The following is a 19,147-nucleotide window of genomic DNA, read 5'->3' on the forward strand; positions in this document are numbered from 1 at the left end:
TCACACTGGAACCTACACATCAGAATATGTGTTTTCTTTCCAATTAATCACCTGATAAAGCTATATTCCAATTCTAATGATGACTTCATTCCATTCATCTAGAATATTTTTAGAATTCAAGAATCACTCCAGAATTACAAGATCAGTTAATGAGCCATACAAGAAAATGAATTCCCCTCTCCAGATCAGCACTGCCCAGGAGACATACAATGTGAGGCCTCATATGCAATTTTAAATTTCCTAGTAGCTGTACTTTTAAAAAGTAAAAAGAAAGAAATGACGGAAATTCATTTTAACAATATGTTTTTAGTTAAGCCATTATATCCCCAATAGTATCACTTCAGTGTGTAATCAATATGGAAAAATTACTGATGAGCTATTTTACATTCTTTGCATCTCCAGAGTCTGGTTTATATTTTGAACGTAAGCACACCTAGGTTCAGACCAGCCGTGGGCCAGGTGCTTGGTGGCCTCCGGGGGCCCACGGCCTCTGGGTGGGCAAGACTGGGGCGGGGCTGGGGCCCTACCTCCTTCTGAGTCTCAAATGGTATTACTAATACTTAGTTTAATTGCCCTAACTGCCAGAATGAGCTGCAAACAACGCTCAGCTGATTCCAAAAACCACACCATCTTTAAGTGAAGATGGTTTGCCACCGTTGAGGATAATCAAAAGAACGTGCTGAAAGCTCTGAAGGGGATTCCAAAATACAAGCGTTCACAATATAGCATTTTCCCCACATCGGCTGTGAAATCCCACTGCAGCCCTGGGAAACGAGTCCTAGCAGCACAGTTTTGCAAACGGGAAAACAGGTACTGTACACCCCAAGTCACTCGGTGAGAGGACGCACGTGGACGGGAGAACTTTGTCCTCTGTGCTTGGAGCTCCAGCTCCTAGGCGCCCCACCCAGCCTGGGTGAGCAAGGACAATTCCCCAGCTCCAGCCCCGAGGCTGTTCAAGGGTGGGAGATAATCTGCTTCTTGGAGATCCCACACATCTGTTAAACATTAGCCACAAATATTTACTCTCTTCAGAAAATGTTCATTTATTTTTTTCAATGTATTTGTTCCTTCATGAACCTATTTCGTCTCAATTAAAACTGGTTCCCAATCTCTGCTCTCTTTCAAACTAGAAGTGGAGACTCCTTGACCTATTTTTTTTTAAAGCTTTTTCTTTTTTTAATTATGAAAAGTGTTCAGAGAAGTGTCAATATAAAGAACACATGTCCCTGAACTCACAACAACCCAAAAATATCTGTGTATTTTCTCCTATCTTCTGTGTCTATCTTAACAAAACAAAACCACCTACTGGAATTATATCATATCTTGCTTTCTGTTATAACATATTTTTCCACGTGTTAGAAGCAAAAATGTGTCCCCTCAAAATTCATATTAAAGTTCTCACCCCCACACTTCATGCGTGTGTGTGCGCTAGTTGCTCAGTCATGTCTGACTCTTTGCAACCCCAGGGACTGTAGCCTGCTAGGCTCCTCTGTCGGTGGAATTCTACAGGCAAGAATACTGGGGTGCATTGTCATTCCCTTCTCCAGACCCTGGGATCGAACCCAGGTCTCCTGCATTGCAGACAGATACTTTACCATCTGAGCCACAAGGGAAGCCCCTACACTTCATAATTCAACATTATTTGAAAGTAGCTTCTATATAGAGATAATCAAGTCAGAATTAGGTCGTTAGGGTGGGCCCTAATCCAGTGGCTGGTGTCCTTTATTTTATTATTATTTTGAAGAATGTTTGTTTGTTGGGCTGCACCAGGGCTTAGTTGCCGCACGCAAGGTCTTTAGTTCCAGCCTGTGGGATCTAGTTCCTTGATCAGGGATCAAACCCAGGTCCTCTGCATTGGGATCTTGAAATCTTCACCATTGGTTCACCAGGGAAGTCCATGGTGCCATTTAAAAAGAGGACATTTGGAGACAGACACAGGTATACAAGGAGAATGTAGCGTGAACATGAAGACAACTCTCTACAAGCCAAGGAGGGAGGCCTCAGAAGGAACCAACCCTTCAAAATCTCAGGTCTCCTGACTTTAAAACTGTAAGAAAATTGATTTCTGTTGCTTAAGACACCCAGTTTGTGGTACTTTTTATGGCAGTCACAGAAAACTAATACACCACATTATTAACTAATTAAAAATTCCAAAATGTCAACCCTCCATCCTAACAGCTGTAAATATATTACAAGAATGCACCATTCTTGAACCAGCCACTGTCACCAGATATTTGTCTTCCAAATAGTGGCTACCTAAATAATAAACTTCACAATTTTATGCAGAAATCTTCTGTATTCTATTTTCCTAGGTTAATTTCTGGGATTGCTATTTCCTTGGGAGGCCAAACTGATATAATGTCCAGTGGATTTCTAAAAAGGTATCAGAGTTTTGAGGGATTTGACTTTTTGCTAATTTGGTCATTGCAAAATGGTTTTCTGATAATCCATTTGCTTGAGTGGGTTGCCTTATTTGTATTAAACATTTGTGTTCTACCTGTGAATTGTCTATTGGTGTACTTTGCCAATATTTCTGCTGGGGTGTCGGAATCCTTATTGATGGGAAAGAAATCTTTATATAGCAAAGATCTTAATCTTAATCTTTTGCCGTATGTATATTTTCCCTAATCTGTTGTTTGCCTTTAAATCGTGTTACCTATTTTGAAATACAGACGTTTTAAACATCTAGGCAAACCGATGGTAACTTTCCCTTAGTGATTTCTTTTTATCAGTTTTACACTTTATATCATTCTTCCCAAGCCAAAAATCCATTAATTGTTGGCTTATATTTTCATCTAGTTTTCTTATGGTTCCATTTTCAGTGAACTACTTCTGATATTTCAAAAAGTCTAATTCAAAGTATACATTTACCTGAAAAAAATCACGCATTCACCAGCTCATTGAATGAGTATTTGTGTTGTTTTTATCACTATTTTCCATTTTTATTGTATACTATTATTTGATTAAAAAATAGGGAGATCAATTAAAGCTTAATAAAACTCAGATACTTGTCATATACAAACTTATGAGAAATTTTAAAAAGGTGGGGGAGGGGGCTATGGGGGAAGGGAAGGTCATGTTAACCTCTTTCCCAGCAACCACCCCCACTCCACAGCAGCACTACTGTTACAGTGAATTTCAGAAACTCGATGGCCTTCCCTTCACACCATCCATCATGGAAGGCCCTCTCCTCTGTGGGGACTGGCAGCCCCCCGGGTGTTTGGTAAACCAGGCTCTGCTCATAGGCAGCTGATATGGTGACTGCACCCAGCCAGTGCAGTCCTTCTCAGGATCCGCCAGCCACAGCTTCTTCATCTGGGCCAAAGCAAGGAGCCCAGAGCAAGCTCTCCAAACATGCCCTCCCTGCCCACATCCCCACCCCCTGCAGTCCTTTCCCCTGGAATCCCCCTTACTGCCTTATTTTGCTTCTGTTGAAAGAGATGGTTTGTTGCTATTTAGAAGGCAAGGCCCATGTATCCAGAATGCCTCACCCAGTGGGGCCTGCCAGGGGCCCCTCACCTGCGCCCAGGCCAAGAGGGACAATCGCCTGTCACATAGTGCCCCCCAGCTGCACAGTCACAGCTTGTGTCTGGTGGCCGACCTCCATGGGGAAGCCAGGCAACACACGAGTCCGCAGAGGTTGGGTTCCTTGCTTGGTGTGAATTTCTATTCTGCTCCCACCGTCCGTGTTGGCAGATTCCTAACTTGGCAGTTCTATCCGAGTCCTCCAGCTGGTGAACATAAATCTGAGTTTACCCCTACCCTGTCAGAAGAGAGGGAAGGAAAAGAATCCCAGAGAGCACAGTTGCTGAAAGGCCTCCACCTCCCAGATGAGAATGGAGGCCCTCCCCGCCCAAAGCTCAGGACAGTGCCCTTGGGGTGCAGCTGCCCCAAATCAAGCAGAGCTGCTAAGAAAGCAGGGCTCGGCCAGAACAGCACTGATGTCCAGAGGCTCTAAGGTTACCTGATGCAGTGCTTCTCCAAAGCAGGGGGCTTTAAGAAACTCGGAGGACAAATCCCTACACTCTGACCCAGCAGGTCTGCGGGAGGGGGCGCCCAGGTGCAACCATCACCATGTGAGACTGGGAACCATTCACCTACTGCTCCCCTGAACCCCCAAGGAAGGCAGAGAATCGGGCTCTGACAGGAGGCAGACCAGCCCCTCTGCCGCTCAGGCTGTACTGTTATCAGCACAATTAATGACATGTCAGTGGCTGCCCAGGGCCTTCCCCCACCGCCTCCTCTGGTCTGTCACCAGTTGGATGTTAAGTGTTGGGTGGATTCAAGACTGCAGAAGGCCTCTCCCCCGCCTGCAGCCCAGCACCTGTCACTGGGTTAATAAACGTGGCTTGGGCCCACGTGTTACCCAGAGTAGAGGAACGTGCAGCTCTGTGTCCAGGATAAGCAACAGAAGGAGCCGGCCTGGAGAATGGCCTTCAGAGACCTCCTGCAAGGAGGCCCCTGGGCTTCAGTGCCCACTGGTCTGGCAACGAGACCTGATGAACAGTGGGCTGGCTGGGAGCAGCTCCCCGCCTGTCCCTCAGGGGTGTCCCTATGACCCCGGGGTGGTGGAAAGGTTTATGATCAGGGTCATGTGGCTCCTGCTTCACAGATAAGCCACACGTGTGCAGAGCAGTGTCCAGCTCCTTTAGGGTCCCTAGATCTACCCGGGGAGAAGGCAATGGCACCCTACTCCAGTACTCTTGCCTGGAAAATCTCATGAATGGAGGAGCCTGGTAGGCTGCAGTCCATGGGGTCGCTAAGAGTCGGGCACGACTGAGCGACTTCACTTTCACTTTTCACTTTCATGCATTGGAGGAGATGACAACGCACTCCAGTGTTCTTGCCTGGAGAATCCCAGGGATGGGGGAGCCTGGTGGGCTGCTGTCTCTGGGGTCGCACAGAGTCGGACACAACTGAAGCGACTTAGCAGCACCAGCAGCAGCAGATCCACCCGACCAGACCTCTGGGAAGCAGCGGGCCCCTTTGTACTACTGTTAAGTCCCCCGCCTAGATTTCTAACATCGGGCTGTCCTGGCCCTTCAATGCCCACTGCCAGAATCATTTCCTCTGTGTCAACCATCGAAGGGGAAGCTGTGTCTGGAGCAGAGCACACGCCTGGGCTTCCGACAGGCTTGGTGAGGAGTTAGAAGGCCAGAAGCTGGGGGAGTGCTGGGAAGAGGGTTCGGTGGAGCAGGGTGGGGATGAGGAGGGCCTGCCCCACCACTTCCCTGACCAGCTGTCTCCTGGCGAGCCCACATCACATTCCTCTCCCAGCCCCTCTGCTTGCAGGCTCTCAGGCTTCAGCGATTGGCCTTAGAGAGGAAAAGTCTTGGCCTTGGGGCCAATCCCACCTTCAAGCCGCACCTACAGCTCCCATGGGCACCCTCTGAACACTTGCCACCCTCTCCTGACCCTGAGGCTATGTCCTAACTGGGAGCCCCCAGAGGGTTCAACAGGCTGGGGGCAGGGCAGGGGTTGGAGCCAAGCGGAGACAGGGGGGCAGCCTGGGAGGGGCCCCCGTCTCCTCCAGGGTACACTCCTGGGGTCCGTGGGGAGCACATGACTGCTCCAGAGCAGGGTCCACATCACAGCCAACAGGAGGGGCAGCTGGAACTTTTCTGGGGTGCACTACACAAGGGTCACGGCTCTGAAGGAGATGGTGGAGGCGATCCTTCAAAGACGTCAGGGCTGGGGCTCAGGCCAAGGAAGAGGGTTATTGCCAGGCCAGAGGGGGGCTGATGCCTCCAGTTCAGTTCAGTTCAGTCGCTCAGTCATGTCTGACTCTTTGCGACCCCATGAATTGCAGCACGCCAGGCCTCCCTGTCCATCACCAACTCCCAGAGTTCACCCAAACTCATGTCCATCGAGTTGGTGATGCCATCCAGCTATCTCATCCTCTGTTGTCCCCTTCTCCTCCTGCTCCCAATCCCTCCCAGCATCAGAGTCTTTTCCAATGAGTCAACTCTTCACATGAGGTGGCCAAAGTATTGGAGTTTCAGCTTTAGCATCATTCCTTCCAAAGAACACCCAGGACTGATCTCCTTTAGAATGGATTGGTTGAATCTCCTTGCAGTCCAAGGGACTCTCAAGAGTCTTCTCCAATACCATGGTTCAAAAGCATCAATTCTTCAGTGCTCAGCTTTCTTCACAGTCCAACTCTCACATCCATACATGACTACTGGAAAAACCATAGCCTTGACTAGATGGACTTTTGTTGGCAAAGTAATGTCTCTGCTTTTGAATATGCTATCTAGGTTGGTCATAACTTTCCTTCCAAGGAGTAAGCGTCTTTTAATTTCATGGCTGCAATCACCATCTGTAGTGATTTTGGAGCCCCCCAAAATAAAGTCTGACACTGTTTCCACTGTTTCCCCATCTATTTCCCATGAAGTGATGGGACCAGATGCCTAGGGACCCATAAAACGGAGGAGAGACTGGTAGGAAGGGAGGCAGAGCTAATCAAGGGCCTGACCCTTGCACCGCAGGCTGGGATGACAGGGGCTGTTTGGAAGGAGCCATTGGGAGGAGTAGGAACAGGTATGCAGAAAAGCTCCCGGCCAGAGGAGTGGCCCGGGTGGAGGGGAGGGAAGAGTCCTGGAGATGGATGGGGGTAATGGCCGCACAAGGATGAGAATACATTTAATGCTGTAGAATTATGTGCTTCAAAGTGTTCAGTATTCAAAATCTGCTGTGTGTACTTCATCACAGTGAAAAAATAGTAATAATAGTGGAACCTGGAGAGGGTGTACAGATTCTCCGTTCCGCCCTAAAAAAAATAACAATATTAATTTTTTAAAAAAACGTCTGGGACCAGGAAGCTTGTAGCCCAAGAGGCCAGGATGAAGTGGGATGGTATGGATGGAGGAAAGGAAAAGGACAGGGAGCTTGAGGCCAGTGACAAAGGAAGCTCAGGTCCCCGCACTGAGGGCAGGCTGCCAGCAGCAATGCCAGGGCCTGGCAAAGACCAAGCAACCCGATGACAGATCTTCTAATGTCCCCGAATCCACAAGATGCATGACCTTGAACAGTTCTTGAGCAGATGTGCAGAGCAGTTTATACCCGGGATCTTTGGGACCTGGAGTTCTGCAGGGAACAAAGATTCCCACCCCAATGGGAGACCAGAAAACTGTGCTCCGGAAAGGTTGCCAGGTACAGAACCTGGAGCAAGCAGAACACCCAGGTCCCCTTCACAGATCTGGGGTCTTTCTATGGGCCAGTCTGACTCTCCTCCTTACCTGGATAGAGGTGGGGACCTGGAGAGGGTGTACGGAGAGGACCTGTACAAGGGGACCCTCTCGTACAATCTAAAAATGCTACCAGCAGAGATCCTGAGACACACAAAACCAGTGACGTCTATAGTCAGAAACAGCTATCTGACTTTGCATCTCTACTAAGGATTCAGTGTTAATTGAAATAAAAAAGCAGCTTGAGATGCTCAAAGCACTTTGTACCAATATTATAAATCCTCTCCCCAAATCCTGAGAGATGAAGGGTGGATAGAGAAACAGCTCCAGGTAGAACCGTGACAACGATTTAAAAAAAAAAAAAAATCTCATTCTCCTTGAATGCATTCATTTAATATTTTTACTTTTAAAATGGTTACGTTCTTATCAGTATTGTTGATCTTAGATTATAAGCTCCTGAGCCCACGACATCTCTGAGAAGTTCCTTTTATGAAGGGCTATCTTCAGTAGAGTTCCAAATGCCATGTTTTTGTTGATGGAAAGGAGAGCGATGCCAACCTGGCAGTTGGCACAAGGAATACAGAAATGGAGTCAGGCCAAGATCTGGAATGTGCATTAGCTTGAGTATGCAAAAAAAGGCAATGATTTTAAAAGATATAAAATAAAAATGCCAGTGCTGGCTTTTAACCATCTCTGATCAATGTATGAATACATGTTGAATTCCATGCTGCTCTGAGCCATCAGGAACCACTGGGTAGGACCACATTTTTTACAAAATAGGCTATTGTATAATTTGAAAGAAAAGATCAACTTGGCCTCTCCTCAGAAAACACACACACACACACACACACACACACACACACACACGCTCAAGAAACACAAGATTGCAGAAACTCGACTAGGGAGTCATTCTTCCTATTAACCTGCAACTCCTTAAGAATTAGAACATCTTTGAGAACTATTCTTGGTCCTCTGTGACTTGCAGGAGTAAGTCACACTGGTGATGAAGGTAACTCAAGTTTGCTTCCAGGAGGAGAGAGGTTTTGAGGTGGTTGGAGAGTGGGGAGAGGGTGCCAATAGAAGAGAGATGTCAGAAACCGCAGCAGCCCCAAGAGAAGCAGGGTGGGGCCTGGGAAGGATAGCAGATTTCCTCTCTCCCAGCCCTGTTCAGACCTGGCTCTGACATGCTGGGTTGGAGCCAGTGGGCAGCAGCAGGCCTGCTGTTAACCACACATGTTCCCTCCTCCCTCCCCAGGAGCCACGTGGCCACTGACACTCGGCCCAGAGGAAGCAAGGCTTTTGTAACTCCACATGGCAGTGGTGGGGTGGGGCTCTCCTCTAGCTAATATTTACAGGGGTAAAGTTAAGAATCTATTACCTTCCCTGGTGGCCCAGTGGTTAAGAATCTGCCTGCCAATGCAGGGGACATGGGTTTGATCCCTGGTCTGGGAAAATCCCACATGACCTGGAGCAACTAAGCCCATGAACCAAAACTACTGAAGCCCGTGTGCCTAGACCATGCTCTGCAATAAGAGAAGTCGCTGCAGTGAGAAACCCGTGCATCCCAACAAAGAGTAGCCCCCACTCGCCACAACTAGAGAAAGCCCAAGCACAGCAACGCAGACCCAGCACAGCCAAAAGAAACCTGAAGAATTCTTTTCTAAAAAAGAAACTATTACCCCAAATTCATTCCCCAAGATTTAGTGATTTAGACCCAGCGAAAGTCCTCTTAGATAGGGAGGTAAAGTCACCAAAAAAGACACAAATGAGCAAAACACAGACGCAGAAATGACATCCTTTAGAAAAGACACATCTCCCCTCCTGCTTCCTTCACAAAGCACTTCTATCCCTAGTGTATTGGCTACTGTAACAAGTCACCACAAAAATAGAGACTTAAAACAATACAGTGTATTATCTTGCAGTTCCAGAGGCCAGAGGTCCACCCAGGTCTCACTGGGCTAACCTCAGGTGTCAGCAGGGCTGGGCTCCTTTCTGAGGTTCCAAGGGACAATCCATTCTCCTGTCTTTTCCAGCTGGAATCCACGTACATCCCTTGGCTTATGGCCCCTTCCTTCTCCTTCAAAGCCGGCAGTGCAGGTGCAGTCTTTCTCATAGGGCATCACTCTGACATTGACTCTGGCCCTGTCTTCCACTTTCAAGAACCCTGTGATGGCATGGCCTCACTGGATAATCCAGGACAATCTCTCCACATCACAGGCAGCCAATAGGCAACTTTAATTCCATCTGCAACTTGAATCCCCTTTGCCACATGACCCAATACAGTCACAAGGTCCCAGAACTAGGAAGTAACATCTAGACATCTGGGGACTGCTCTTCTGCCAACCACATCACACCAAGGACACTATAAAGAGCTGACTTCTAACTCTCCAGGGGACTTTCCATCTCCACTGTCCATCAAACTTCCATTCAGAGCAACTAGCCTTTAAGCAATATGATGAGATCCTGGGCCTAGACGTTGCAGAGGGGAGACCCAGCCTCTGCAACAGTTGGACAGGACAGAGGAAAGCTGTGCACAGAGAAGTGCCAGAGCCTTGGTTCCTGTGCTGGTGTAAGGCGCTGGTGGTGCTGGTGGTGGTTAGGCACTAAATCGTGTCCAACCCTTTTGCGACCCCGTGGACTGTAGCCCGCCAGGCTCCTCTGTTCATGGGATTTCCCAGGCAAGAATATTGGAGTGGGTTGCCATTTCCTTCTCCAGGGGGATCTTCCCAACCCAATGCCTCTCGTGCATTGCAGACAGATTCTTTACTGCTGAGCCACCAGGGAAGCCCCCGTGCTGGTGTAAGAAGCTGCATCAATTCCCAAATGGAAAACAAACAGAGCAAAGGTGCAGACACCTCTTGAACCTTTCTAAGAAGACGAAAGAAACAGGGCAGCCTGGATCTGGCAGGAGGGAGGCTGTGCCCAGACTTCTCCCGTTCACTGTTCTGTGCCATGTCCCTGCCGCAGGGCCACCCTGGGTCAACAGGACAAGTGTGGTCCTGGCAGCTCGTGATCTGGCAGTTCCCGCACACCTGCCACAGCCCACGTCCACTGTGACAGCTGTCCGTTGCAGCGAGGGGGAAGCAGGTAGGGAGTGGGGCTGATGAACCCTTAGGGGGACGTGTTGTGCGGCAAAGCCCACAGGTGATTCTTCCCCCGAACTTGCCACTGTCACACTGCTCAGGAGCAAACTGCTCTGAGCTCTGGTCACCTGCCAGATGATCAGAAGAAACTGGTTCATCTGCTTTGCCCTCAAAGGCCAATCAACACAGAGCAGGGACAAGGTAATGCCATTTTAAACACGAGCCAGGCACATGCAAACAAGGAATGTTTTCCTCTCATAAAACATCTGCTGCTAATACACCTCACAAGAGGCCCCAATTTTCCCTCCCAGAACCAGGCACATGCACCGCAGTCTTTTTGGGAACATCCAGTTTTGCAGTTCAATGGGTGATATAAATATTGCAGACCAGGAACCTTTTCTTTGGGGTGCACAGTTTGGGGAAGTTGGGTCTCCTTCAGTCTCGTTGCCCAGATAAGACACCTGGGAGCTGATATCACCCCTCTTCTTATTTGCATTTAAGTTCAAATTATGGGATCATTGCAGAAGAGAAATATATTTGCTGCACTTGCATTTTGCATTCAGGATTAACATGGAAAAGATCGTGGCCCAAAGATAGGGCTGCTGTGCATGGGGCCCTCTGTGTTGAAGTGAGGACAACACAGTCGACTTGCAGTTAAATCGAAGGAACGAAGTTTAGGGCAGAAATCCTAGAGCTGGGGCCCTGGGCCAACTGCCATAAGGAAAAAGGACCCTCAAGAGGCCGGAACTGGAGAAGACAGTTAAAGAAACGAGGGTGAGGGGAGATCTGGTGGCCTGCTTAGCTGTTTTTCCTCTCCCAACTGTCCAGTTGTCACTTTGATTATCGCCCACTCCTTGGAAAACCCCAAAGCCTCTGCCTGTTCAGAGAAAGACCATCTGATGCCCATGCCCCTGGACAGAAAATACCCTCAAACCACCTCCCCCAGCGCGCCAAGGAAGGGGGGCCTGCAAGGAGAAACAGGCTTAAAGATGAGTCAGGAGCCATACTGAGGAAGGACTAAACCCAAAAAGCAAGGAAAAGGGTAAAGCCAACCAGGAAACCACTGACCAACCACAAAGTGGATGAGGGGCATCTGGCCTGTACATTGTGCCTATAAACTTTAACACAGAGAGGTTCTCAGTGTCTGTGGCAAAGGAGTAGGTAATGCACCACAAAACAGAAATCAAACTAGGGGGGAACATACTGACAACACTCCCGGAATGCAACACACTTGATCTTGCTCAGGGAAAGCATTTTAGCTCTAGAAACTGAAAAACCAGGACTTCCCTGGTGGTCCAGTGGCTAAGATTCTGTGTTCCTAATGCAGGGGGCCTGGGTTTGATCCCTGATCAGGGAACTAGATCCCACATGCTGCAACTATGACCCAGCACAGCCAAATGAATATTAAAAAAAAGAAGAAATTGAAAAATCGTAAAGGTATAAAATGCCATCTGATAGATATGTCCTTTGTCCTGATTCCAATGCCAGAGAGTGTAACAACCAATTTATCAACCACTTGAATTCAGGGTCACTCAGTGGAAAACCAGAGCAAACACCAAAGTGTGCAAGCAGGTTCAGACACAGGCTCAGGGTGCACCCAGCTGATGGTGGTTTCTATAGGAGCTAATCCAGAAAGAGCATGGCTACCACATCTCTGTATGCAGTCAGGTGAGTCCATACAGACCCTTCATCTTGTATATCAGCTCTGCTGCTGCTGCTAAGTTGCTTCAGTCGTGTCCGACTCTGTGAGACCCCATAGATGGCAGCCCCCCAGGCTCCTCCGTCCCTGGGATTCTCCAGGCAAGAACACTGGAGTGGGTTGCCATTTCCTTCCCCAATCAGCTCTAAACACCTGGAAAGACTCTCCGTTGGAGGCTCAGGCAGAGAAGGGCATGCCATTCAGATTGGATAATGCATTTGGGTTCTTTCATCTTTCCTTGTGCTAGCCGTACAACTGAGGCTACTACATGCAGACGGCAAACTTGATCTTTTTTTTTTTTTTTAACAAGTCTTAAGTGCCTGATTTCTCCTCTCTGAGGATGGCTATATCGGTTCAGAAGATGGAGTAAAGGACATGCTTCAGATCACATATCATCAGGTACTTCGTCAAAGCAGATTTATTAGAGATGCAAGACCAAGTGCCCAGAGGACACGTGGGTGGTTGCTAGCATCAAAACCACCAACACAGAAGTGAGTGGGAAAAGATTCCCTATGTCATTTGCGAGGAGGTGGGGGTGGGCTGGGAGAAGTATGTGCTTTCTTTGTACAATGGCCTCATCAACATTCATCAATCTAATACAAATACAATAGAACAATGTACAATAACTATGTACACCAATAAAACCAACCTCCACTGCTACAGATCCTTCATGTTTAAAGTCATCCTCCCCAACTGTACCACTGTATGAAGCTAATTCACTAATTTTATAGGAGAGGATTCAGGCCTGTGGAGAAAACTGGGGACCCTCGGCCGGATGTGGGGGGACAAGTTAAAATCTCTACACCAGATTTGCGTTGCCAGGCAACCTGGTCACCCTGGTCCCTGGTCGGCCCAGGGGGACCCAGCACCCCACAATATAAAGAGTGTAAATATATCTCTGGGGAAGGAAGTGGCAACACATTCCAGTATTCTTGCCTGGAAAATCTCATGGACAGAGGAGCCTGGCGGGATACAGTCCATGGGGTCGCAAAGAGCTGGACACAACTTAACAACTGAGCACACAGGAAGTTTTATTTCTTCTTTGGGTAACTATTGTTTGCACTCAAAAGAATCACAGTTTACAATTATTTTAACTTGTATTTGTATTATTTTAAAATATAGAAGTTTTTTAAATCAAACCAGTTGATTTTGTAATAATAAATGCCCACATTTTAAAACTAAAAAAAACAAGAGAGACTGTAAATATATCTAAATGGAGAATTCCACTTCTGCTTATGATCAGCTTTCCACCTGATGAACCACATATACAAGGAACCAAAAAACAAAACCAAATATTTTTGCCAATCTAGTTAAATGTGAAAAATCCAAACAATGGTCATTAATAATAATTAAACACTTATAATTAACAGGAACTTTGAATGAGCCAGGTACTAGGTACTTTAGATAACTGTTGCAACAGAACTTTGTGACAGGTTGTATTACTCCCATTTTACAGATGGAGAAACCAAGGCACAGTAGCATTAAGTCAGTCCTATGTACTGGGTTGGTATTCAAATCCAGCAGTCTATATTTGGAGGCCATGTTTTAAACCCATGCACTGAGCTACCCAAAACCTGAGCCAGGGAGATCAGCAGTTATAGGTAGGGTTCTGCAAACCCAGAGGCTATCATCTCAGATGCCTTTACACTGAGGCCTGGGGGGCTTTTTATAGACTCAACTGAATTGATACTAGCAGCTAGTGGTGACATGGGTTAGTCCCCACTCTCTCGAATGTTTATGAATCACCTGGCAGAGTGAACCATGTTATTCTAAGTCCCTAGGGCAGGGAGAATGTGTGCATGTGAGTGGTAGGGGCAAGAGGGGAGGCAGTGTGGTACAGTGGTTTTGTGGTACAGTGTGGTACAGTGGAGTTGGAGCATCCTGGGCCCAAGGCCTGTATTTCTGTCACTCCGGGATGCATGAACTTGGGAATTTAAATGTCAGTGTTTCTACCTGTAAAATGGGGATCACTTCAGTTCCTGATTTTATGGGTTTAATTCATGCAAAATAATCAGAATCTATTTACATAACAATCATCATGGCTGGAGGATTAAAAAATTCCACTGACAAGAACTTTCCTTAGTCATATTCTGAGACTCTGCTCTCCACAAATGCTCTACAAGCCAAGTGCACTCAGCAGAGAACAAGCCTTCCGATGCCAACAACACATGGCGGTGAATGAGTTTCACAGTTAATACTAAGAGGCTTTCTCACTTTAATAATCTTTTCTTTGCAAAAGTTTTCCTGGTTCTTAAAAGTGTTTAATGTTTGCTAGTCAACTAAATATTGATGTTTCTAGTGGGGGAATTTCTAAAACAAACACACACATTTTTTTTTTTTAAGTTTTCTAATCAATCTGTGACAGATTTAGAATGGAATTCTCCAATCTAGGCCTCTGCCCCTGCCCTTTGATAATATGCTCCATCATATGGCTGGTTTTTGAGAACCAGTTCCCTCTTTACAGACATAGGAATTGGTGCCTGCAGGTGGTAAAGAAGGATCAATGGGACCAGACACAGGGGCTGGCCTGGCTTCTCCTATGAACTTGAGGAGGCAGTAAAACAAACTTCATGGTAAGAAAAGTGAACGTATTGTGTCGTTTTCTGTTTCTGAATAGAATCTGAACTAGGTTGTGGCCAACATATGACACCAACTTCCGAGTGTGGGAATAACAGGATTTCAAGATTCATGGCTTCTGGCAGCGTGCCTTAGGTTATATTTAGAAATCTTAAATTGCCGGGGTTTTTTTTCTTTTCCCGTTTTCTTTTCTTTCTTTCTATTTTTTTTTCCTTTCTTTTATTATTATTTAAGAAAAGATCAAGAGGAAGAGCTCGGGCCTAAAGGGTTTGAGTTTCATGACCTGAGGCTCTTAAACAGCCAGACCACCCACCCCAAGGCCAAGAATGTTAAGCGCGCGCCCCGTGCGGGTGAAACACACACTTTGGGGGGCTGTGTCGGCAAACGGCGGGCCCCTACAAGTTCTCATTCGCGTGCTCTGACGATCCAGCCAGACAAAGACCGCAAGTTCTCTGGACCAAAGATTCAGACAGCCTGAGACCGAGTCTCCTCGAATTAGGCCCACTCCCTGCCCGGGGCGCCAGAACCCGCCGCGGATGGGGCCCTCAGGGAGCTCCCCGTGTGATCCTGCCGCCCGACTCCTGCTCTGGCCCTGCACCTCTCTGCGCTGCGGCCAGACCCCGGCCCCTCCCCGGCCCCGCGGCTGCAGGCCCACGCGCCCCGCGCGCCCCCAGCCCGTCCCGCCGAGGGGCGCTGCCCGGTCCCCCGCCGGCCCCTCAGGCCCCGCCCCCGCGGCCCCCGGCAGGTCCCCGATACCCACCCGGGCCCCGCACCCGGGGCCGGATTTGCGCCGGCTCCCGGAGCCGCCTCCGCCGCCACTGCAGCCGCCGCCAGTGAGGTTTGGTGGGGCGGGGACGCGCGGCGAGGCCCGGCCCCCGGCCCGCCCCCCGGCCCAACCCGGCCCCCGGCCCAATCAGACCCGCCGCCCACCCCACCCCCGCCAGCCCCAGTCCCAACCCTGCCCCAACCGTGTTGCGGAACTGCCCCAGTCACCTTCCGCTCTCCCATCCCAGGCCCCGGCCCGGACGCCCCCTTCCTATTCCGGGCCTCGCCGCCTGCCCGGGCCTCCGGCCCCGGGACTTTGCCCCAGAGGGAAGCCCCACGCCCCCGGAGTGAAGGCAGGACCCTTGGGATGTCCCACGTGCGCGCTCGCCCTCTCTGTCCCACCCTCTGCTTTTGTTTTTCCTATTTAGAGATAGGAAGAGGACAACACCCACCAGGAAGCCACGGGGCATCCCTCTCCTGCCATGAACTCTTCGCAAGAACCCCGGGAAGGGGGTACTGAGCCCCCCAGGTCTGGAGATGGACAGGCAGGCACTAGGCGGGGGCTCGGTCCCCGAAGGTGCGGCCGGCTCCGGACCCCGTCGCGCTCCCGCCTCTTCCTGCCATCCTCAGGACACTTGGCCGTCCCATGTCCCCGGCTTCCCGGGTGCCCTGCGCGAGCCCCTGGGGCTCCAGAGTGGCCGGCAGGACACACGTTGACACGGTTGTCGCTTTATAGAAACTGAGTCAGGCGGGGTAGAGCTCGGACTTAGAGATGGAGAAGATGCGTATTTATCCTTTAATACATTTACAGAGTTAAATATTCTGTGTTTCTAGTGTACACAAATGGCACAAAGGCCTCCTGCCCCGCAAGCCCCGCGCGTGGTCCTTGCCCGCCGGATGTTGACGGCGTCGCATAGCAACTGGAGATGGCGGAGCCGGACGGCGGCGCTGGCGGGTAAACGGGCCTAGGGATCTGGGGCCTCGGAGCTGTCCCCACACCTCCCCCTTCCCATAGCCCCCTAGGCACCCCTTCCCTTCCATGACCTTTTCCCCTCTCCTGTACCCCTGCCTCCCCACTCTCTGGGCCTTTCCTGACCTCCCCGGTCACCCCCACATTCCTGCACGCCCTTCTGCCTTCTCACCTCGCGTCCCTTTGTCCTCGCCCGTACCCTCCCTTTTCCCCCTTTTCTGGGCGCTCCTTTCTCTGAAACCCGGGACTTGCTCAGTCCACAGTAACCATGGCAACCACGATGCTTGGTAATCCCTGCTGCAGAGCCCTGAGAGCAGGGGTCTCTGTGCTGGATGCTGCCCAGCGAGGTCAATGAGAGGGAGACCAGCCCAACCTCACCGGGGTTGGAGGTGGCAGGTGATGGACTGGGTTCAGTATGGCCAGGCAGCCCCACCGTGAATGCCTTGAGCACACAGATAGGCTGTAGTCAGGTAAACCCAGGACCACCAGGCCTCTGCTCTCTTACACTTTGTTTAAAAGGAGAGAGACTATTTTTAAAAATTTACCTTTCACATTGGACACCGCTGTATTGTTTCTTTCTTTTTTTTAAGGTAGGTCTGCGTCTACTGACATGGAAAAGTCCAGATTACAATAGATGAAAAGACTAAAGGCAAAACAGTGTATATAGTGTGGTCTCTAATTTGGTGGATGGGTGGCTTTAAATGCACAGGAAAATATTTGAAAGAAGATATCCTTGGGACTTCCCTTGTGGTCCAGTGGCTAAGGCTCTATGTTCTCAAAGCAGGGAGCCTGGGTTCGATCCCTGGTCAGGGAACTAGACCATGCCACAAGTAAGGGTTGGAATGCCACAACTAAAAAGATCCCACATGCCACAACTAAGACCTGGCACAGCCAAATAAATATCTAAAAAATAAAAAATAATACATTAAAAAAATCCTTAAATCTCTTACTATTACGTCTTGTTATCTTGAACAGGAGAGAAGTCACAGGGGATTTTCATTGCCTGTGTCACATATTGCTGTATTAGTTTAACTTTTAATTAGGAAAAAAAGCAATTTTAAGAATGTGACTTTCTTGTACTATCCAAATCACAGGGAAACTAAAAGTTTCTAGAGTATTTGTCCTTTTTGTGAAATTTTCTCTTATTTTGTTTTCTATTTTCCCCATTTTGTCACAAACACAAGTGTATTTAAAGTGACTTTCTAGCATAATCTACTTGTACTGTTCCTTAAATGTTTCAATCATTGCATTTTTCATTCATTCTTGGAGTGACTCTTGTGCCATGTGACAGGCATGGTCTAGTGCTGGTGTTAGTGACAAAGTCATGGCCATCAGCCTAGAGAGAAGGCAGACAATTAACAAGTAAATATAATAACTAGATATACAGGCAGTGAGGGGGGATAAATGCCAAGAAAAAGAAAGATGTTATTTGAAACTGTTCAACTGGTTCTCCGCCACCAGGTCTCACTTGGGCGGCAAATCGCCTTCTGAAGGAGAAGAGGACCAGCATGTTGAAGGCGGCAAGGTAAAATTCCTTATGGGATGAATTAGTCTAGGCTGTATTTACTAGGAATTAGCGTTCAGATTTGTTTAAGAAAATTGCACGATGATCCTATGACCTTGCTCTGGAACAGACTCAGTTCAGTTGCAGAGAAACCTAATTTCCTTCCACCTCCTTCTGAAGTGTTGATGGCTTGTCAAGAATGCCTTGGATATCCCACACCTAGATCGCCCTGAGTTTTTCAGAGCTCATTTCCTGTAACAAAGGATGCAAAATAATTACCAAAAAAAGAAAAAACAAAGTAGATCAGCTAAACTATGAAACATAATCTCCTAGCGATGCTCAGAGTGTATAGATGCAGTTTTCCCATCAGTATAATTTCCTTATTAAGGATAAAATCTCGTAAGATCCTTTACACTTTGTCTCCTGATTTTTTTTTTTTTTTCCTGCTTCATAACTACAGGTATCGTCAATGGAGAAGAGCAATGACCAGAGAAGTGAAGAAGCTGAGGGTGCTACAGAGCATTCCGAAAGGGAAATTGAAAATGATGGGGAAGTCACAGCCCAGGGGGACTATGGAGGAAGCCAAGGGGAAATGGAAATGGAAGAAGAATTTGAATTAGAAGAGGAATTAGAATCTGATTTGGAAGCCACGTCCCCTGAAGGGGAAGTCAGTTCTCTAGATCTGGCTTCCTCAGACATCAGTCTTGGGGAGGGGCCCGAAGATGAAGTTGACCGCACACCCCAGTATGAAGGAACAAGGAGGGAAATGGGTCTTGAGGACAGAGAGGCCCCCCACCCATCCAAATCCACAGGAATGGGGTTCATCACCACAAAGAGCTCCCAGCAAGTATTAGGCCTGTCTGAGCAAATGAACCAGGTGAGTAGCCTGAGGTCTATAGTGTTTTACTGCTCATGAGGCTTGTAAATCTATGTGAGGAACTCAGGGTACACTGTAAATAATTCACATGGCAATGCCTGTTAGAAATGTCTTAGCAAACTTAAGGCTCAGGAGCCACTGTCATAGTCCAAGAGTTTCTGAACCCTCCTTTGTGTCCCCAAACCCAAGGTGGAAACCTTCCACGTAAGGGCATCCAGGTGTCCAGTCTCTAGAGCAACACCGTCCGGTAAAACTCTACATGATAATGAAAAGGCTCTTTATCTGCGCTGTCCAATATGGTAACCATTAGTCACATGTGACTACAGAGCACTTAAAATGTGGCCAGGGAGATAGAGAAACTGAATTTTTAACCTTTTGAGGATTCTAATTAGTTTAAATGTGTATCTCCAACAGTTGTAAGTGGTTACCAGACTGGACAGTGCAGCTGTGAATAATAATTGTTATAGGCTTATTTTTACTTTTTA

At 48.2% G+C, this 19,147-nt stretch overlaps 2 protein-coding genes across 10 annotated transcripts in view; one reads left to right on the forward strand and one right to left on the reverse strand.

Moving 5' to 3' along the window:
* Window positions 1-15,413, reverse strand: part of TBC1D16 (TBC1 domain family member 16) — an 86,435-nt gene extending 71,022 nt beyond the window's left edge. For 5 of the 7 annotated variants that reach the window (XM_044938643.2, XM_025279648.3, XM_044938644.2 and 2 more), the window contains exon 1: window positions 15,307-15,379. The gene's annotated coding sequence lies outside the window, so the exon portion shown is untranslated. Of the gene's footprint in view, window positions 1-15,306 lie in introns of all 7 variants that reach the window. The other 2 variants (XM_044938642.2, XM_044938647.2) reach the window with 2 other exon arrangements.
* An 86-nt stretch (window positions 15,414-15,499) lies between these two features.
* The window catches only part of CCDC40 (coiled-coil domain containing 40), a 45,039-nt gene continuing 41,391 nt past the window's right edge, over window positions 15,500-19,147 (forward strand). For 2 of the 3 annotated variants that reach the window (XM_045164763.1, XM_045164765.1), the window contains exons 1-3: window positions 15,500-16,266; window positions 17,743-17,806; window positions 18,246-18,662. In XM_045164763.1, coding sequence (XP_045020698.1) covers window positions 16,238-16,266; window positions 17,743-17,806; window positions 18,246-18,662 — 510 coding nt within the window. In that variant the 5' untranslated portion in view covers window positions 15,500-16,237. The remainder of the gene's footprint in view (window positions 16,267-17,742; window positions 17,807-18,245; window positions 18,663-19,147) is intronic. The other variant, XM_045164764.1, reaches the window with a different exon arrangement.

Source organism: Bubalus bubalis, chromosome 3 (assembly GCF_019923935.1).
Source record: "Bubalus bubalis isolate 160015118507 breed Murrah chromosome 3, NDDB_SH_1, whole genome shotgun sequence".
Lineage (NCBI taxonomy): Eukaryota > Metazoa > Chordata > Mammalia > Artiodactyla > Bovidae > Bubalus > Bubalus bubalis.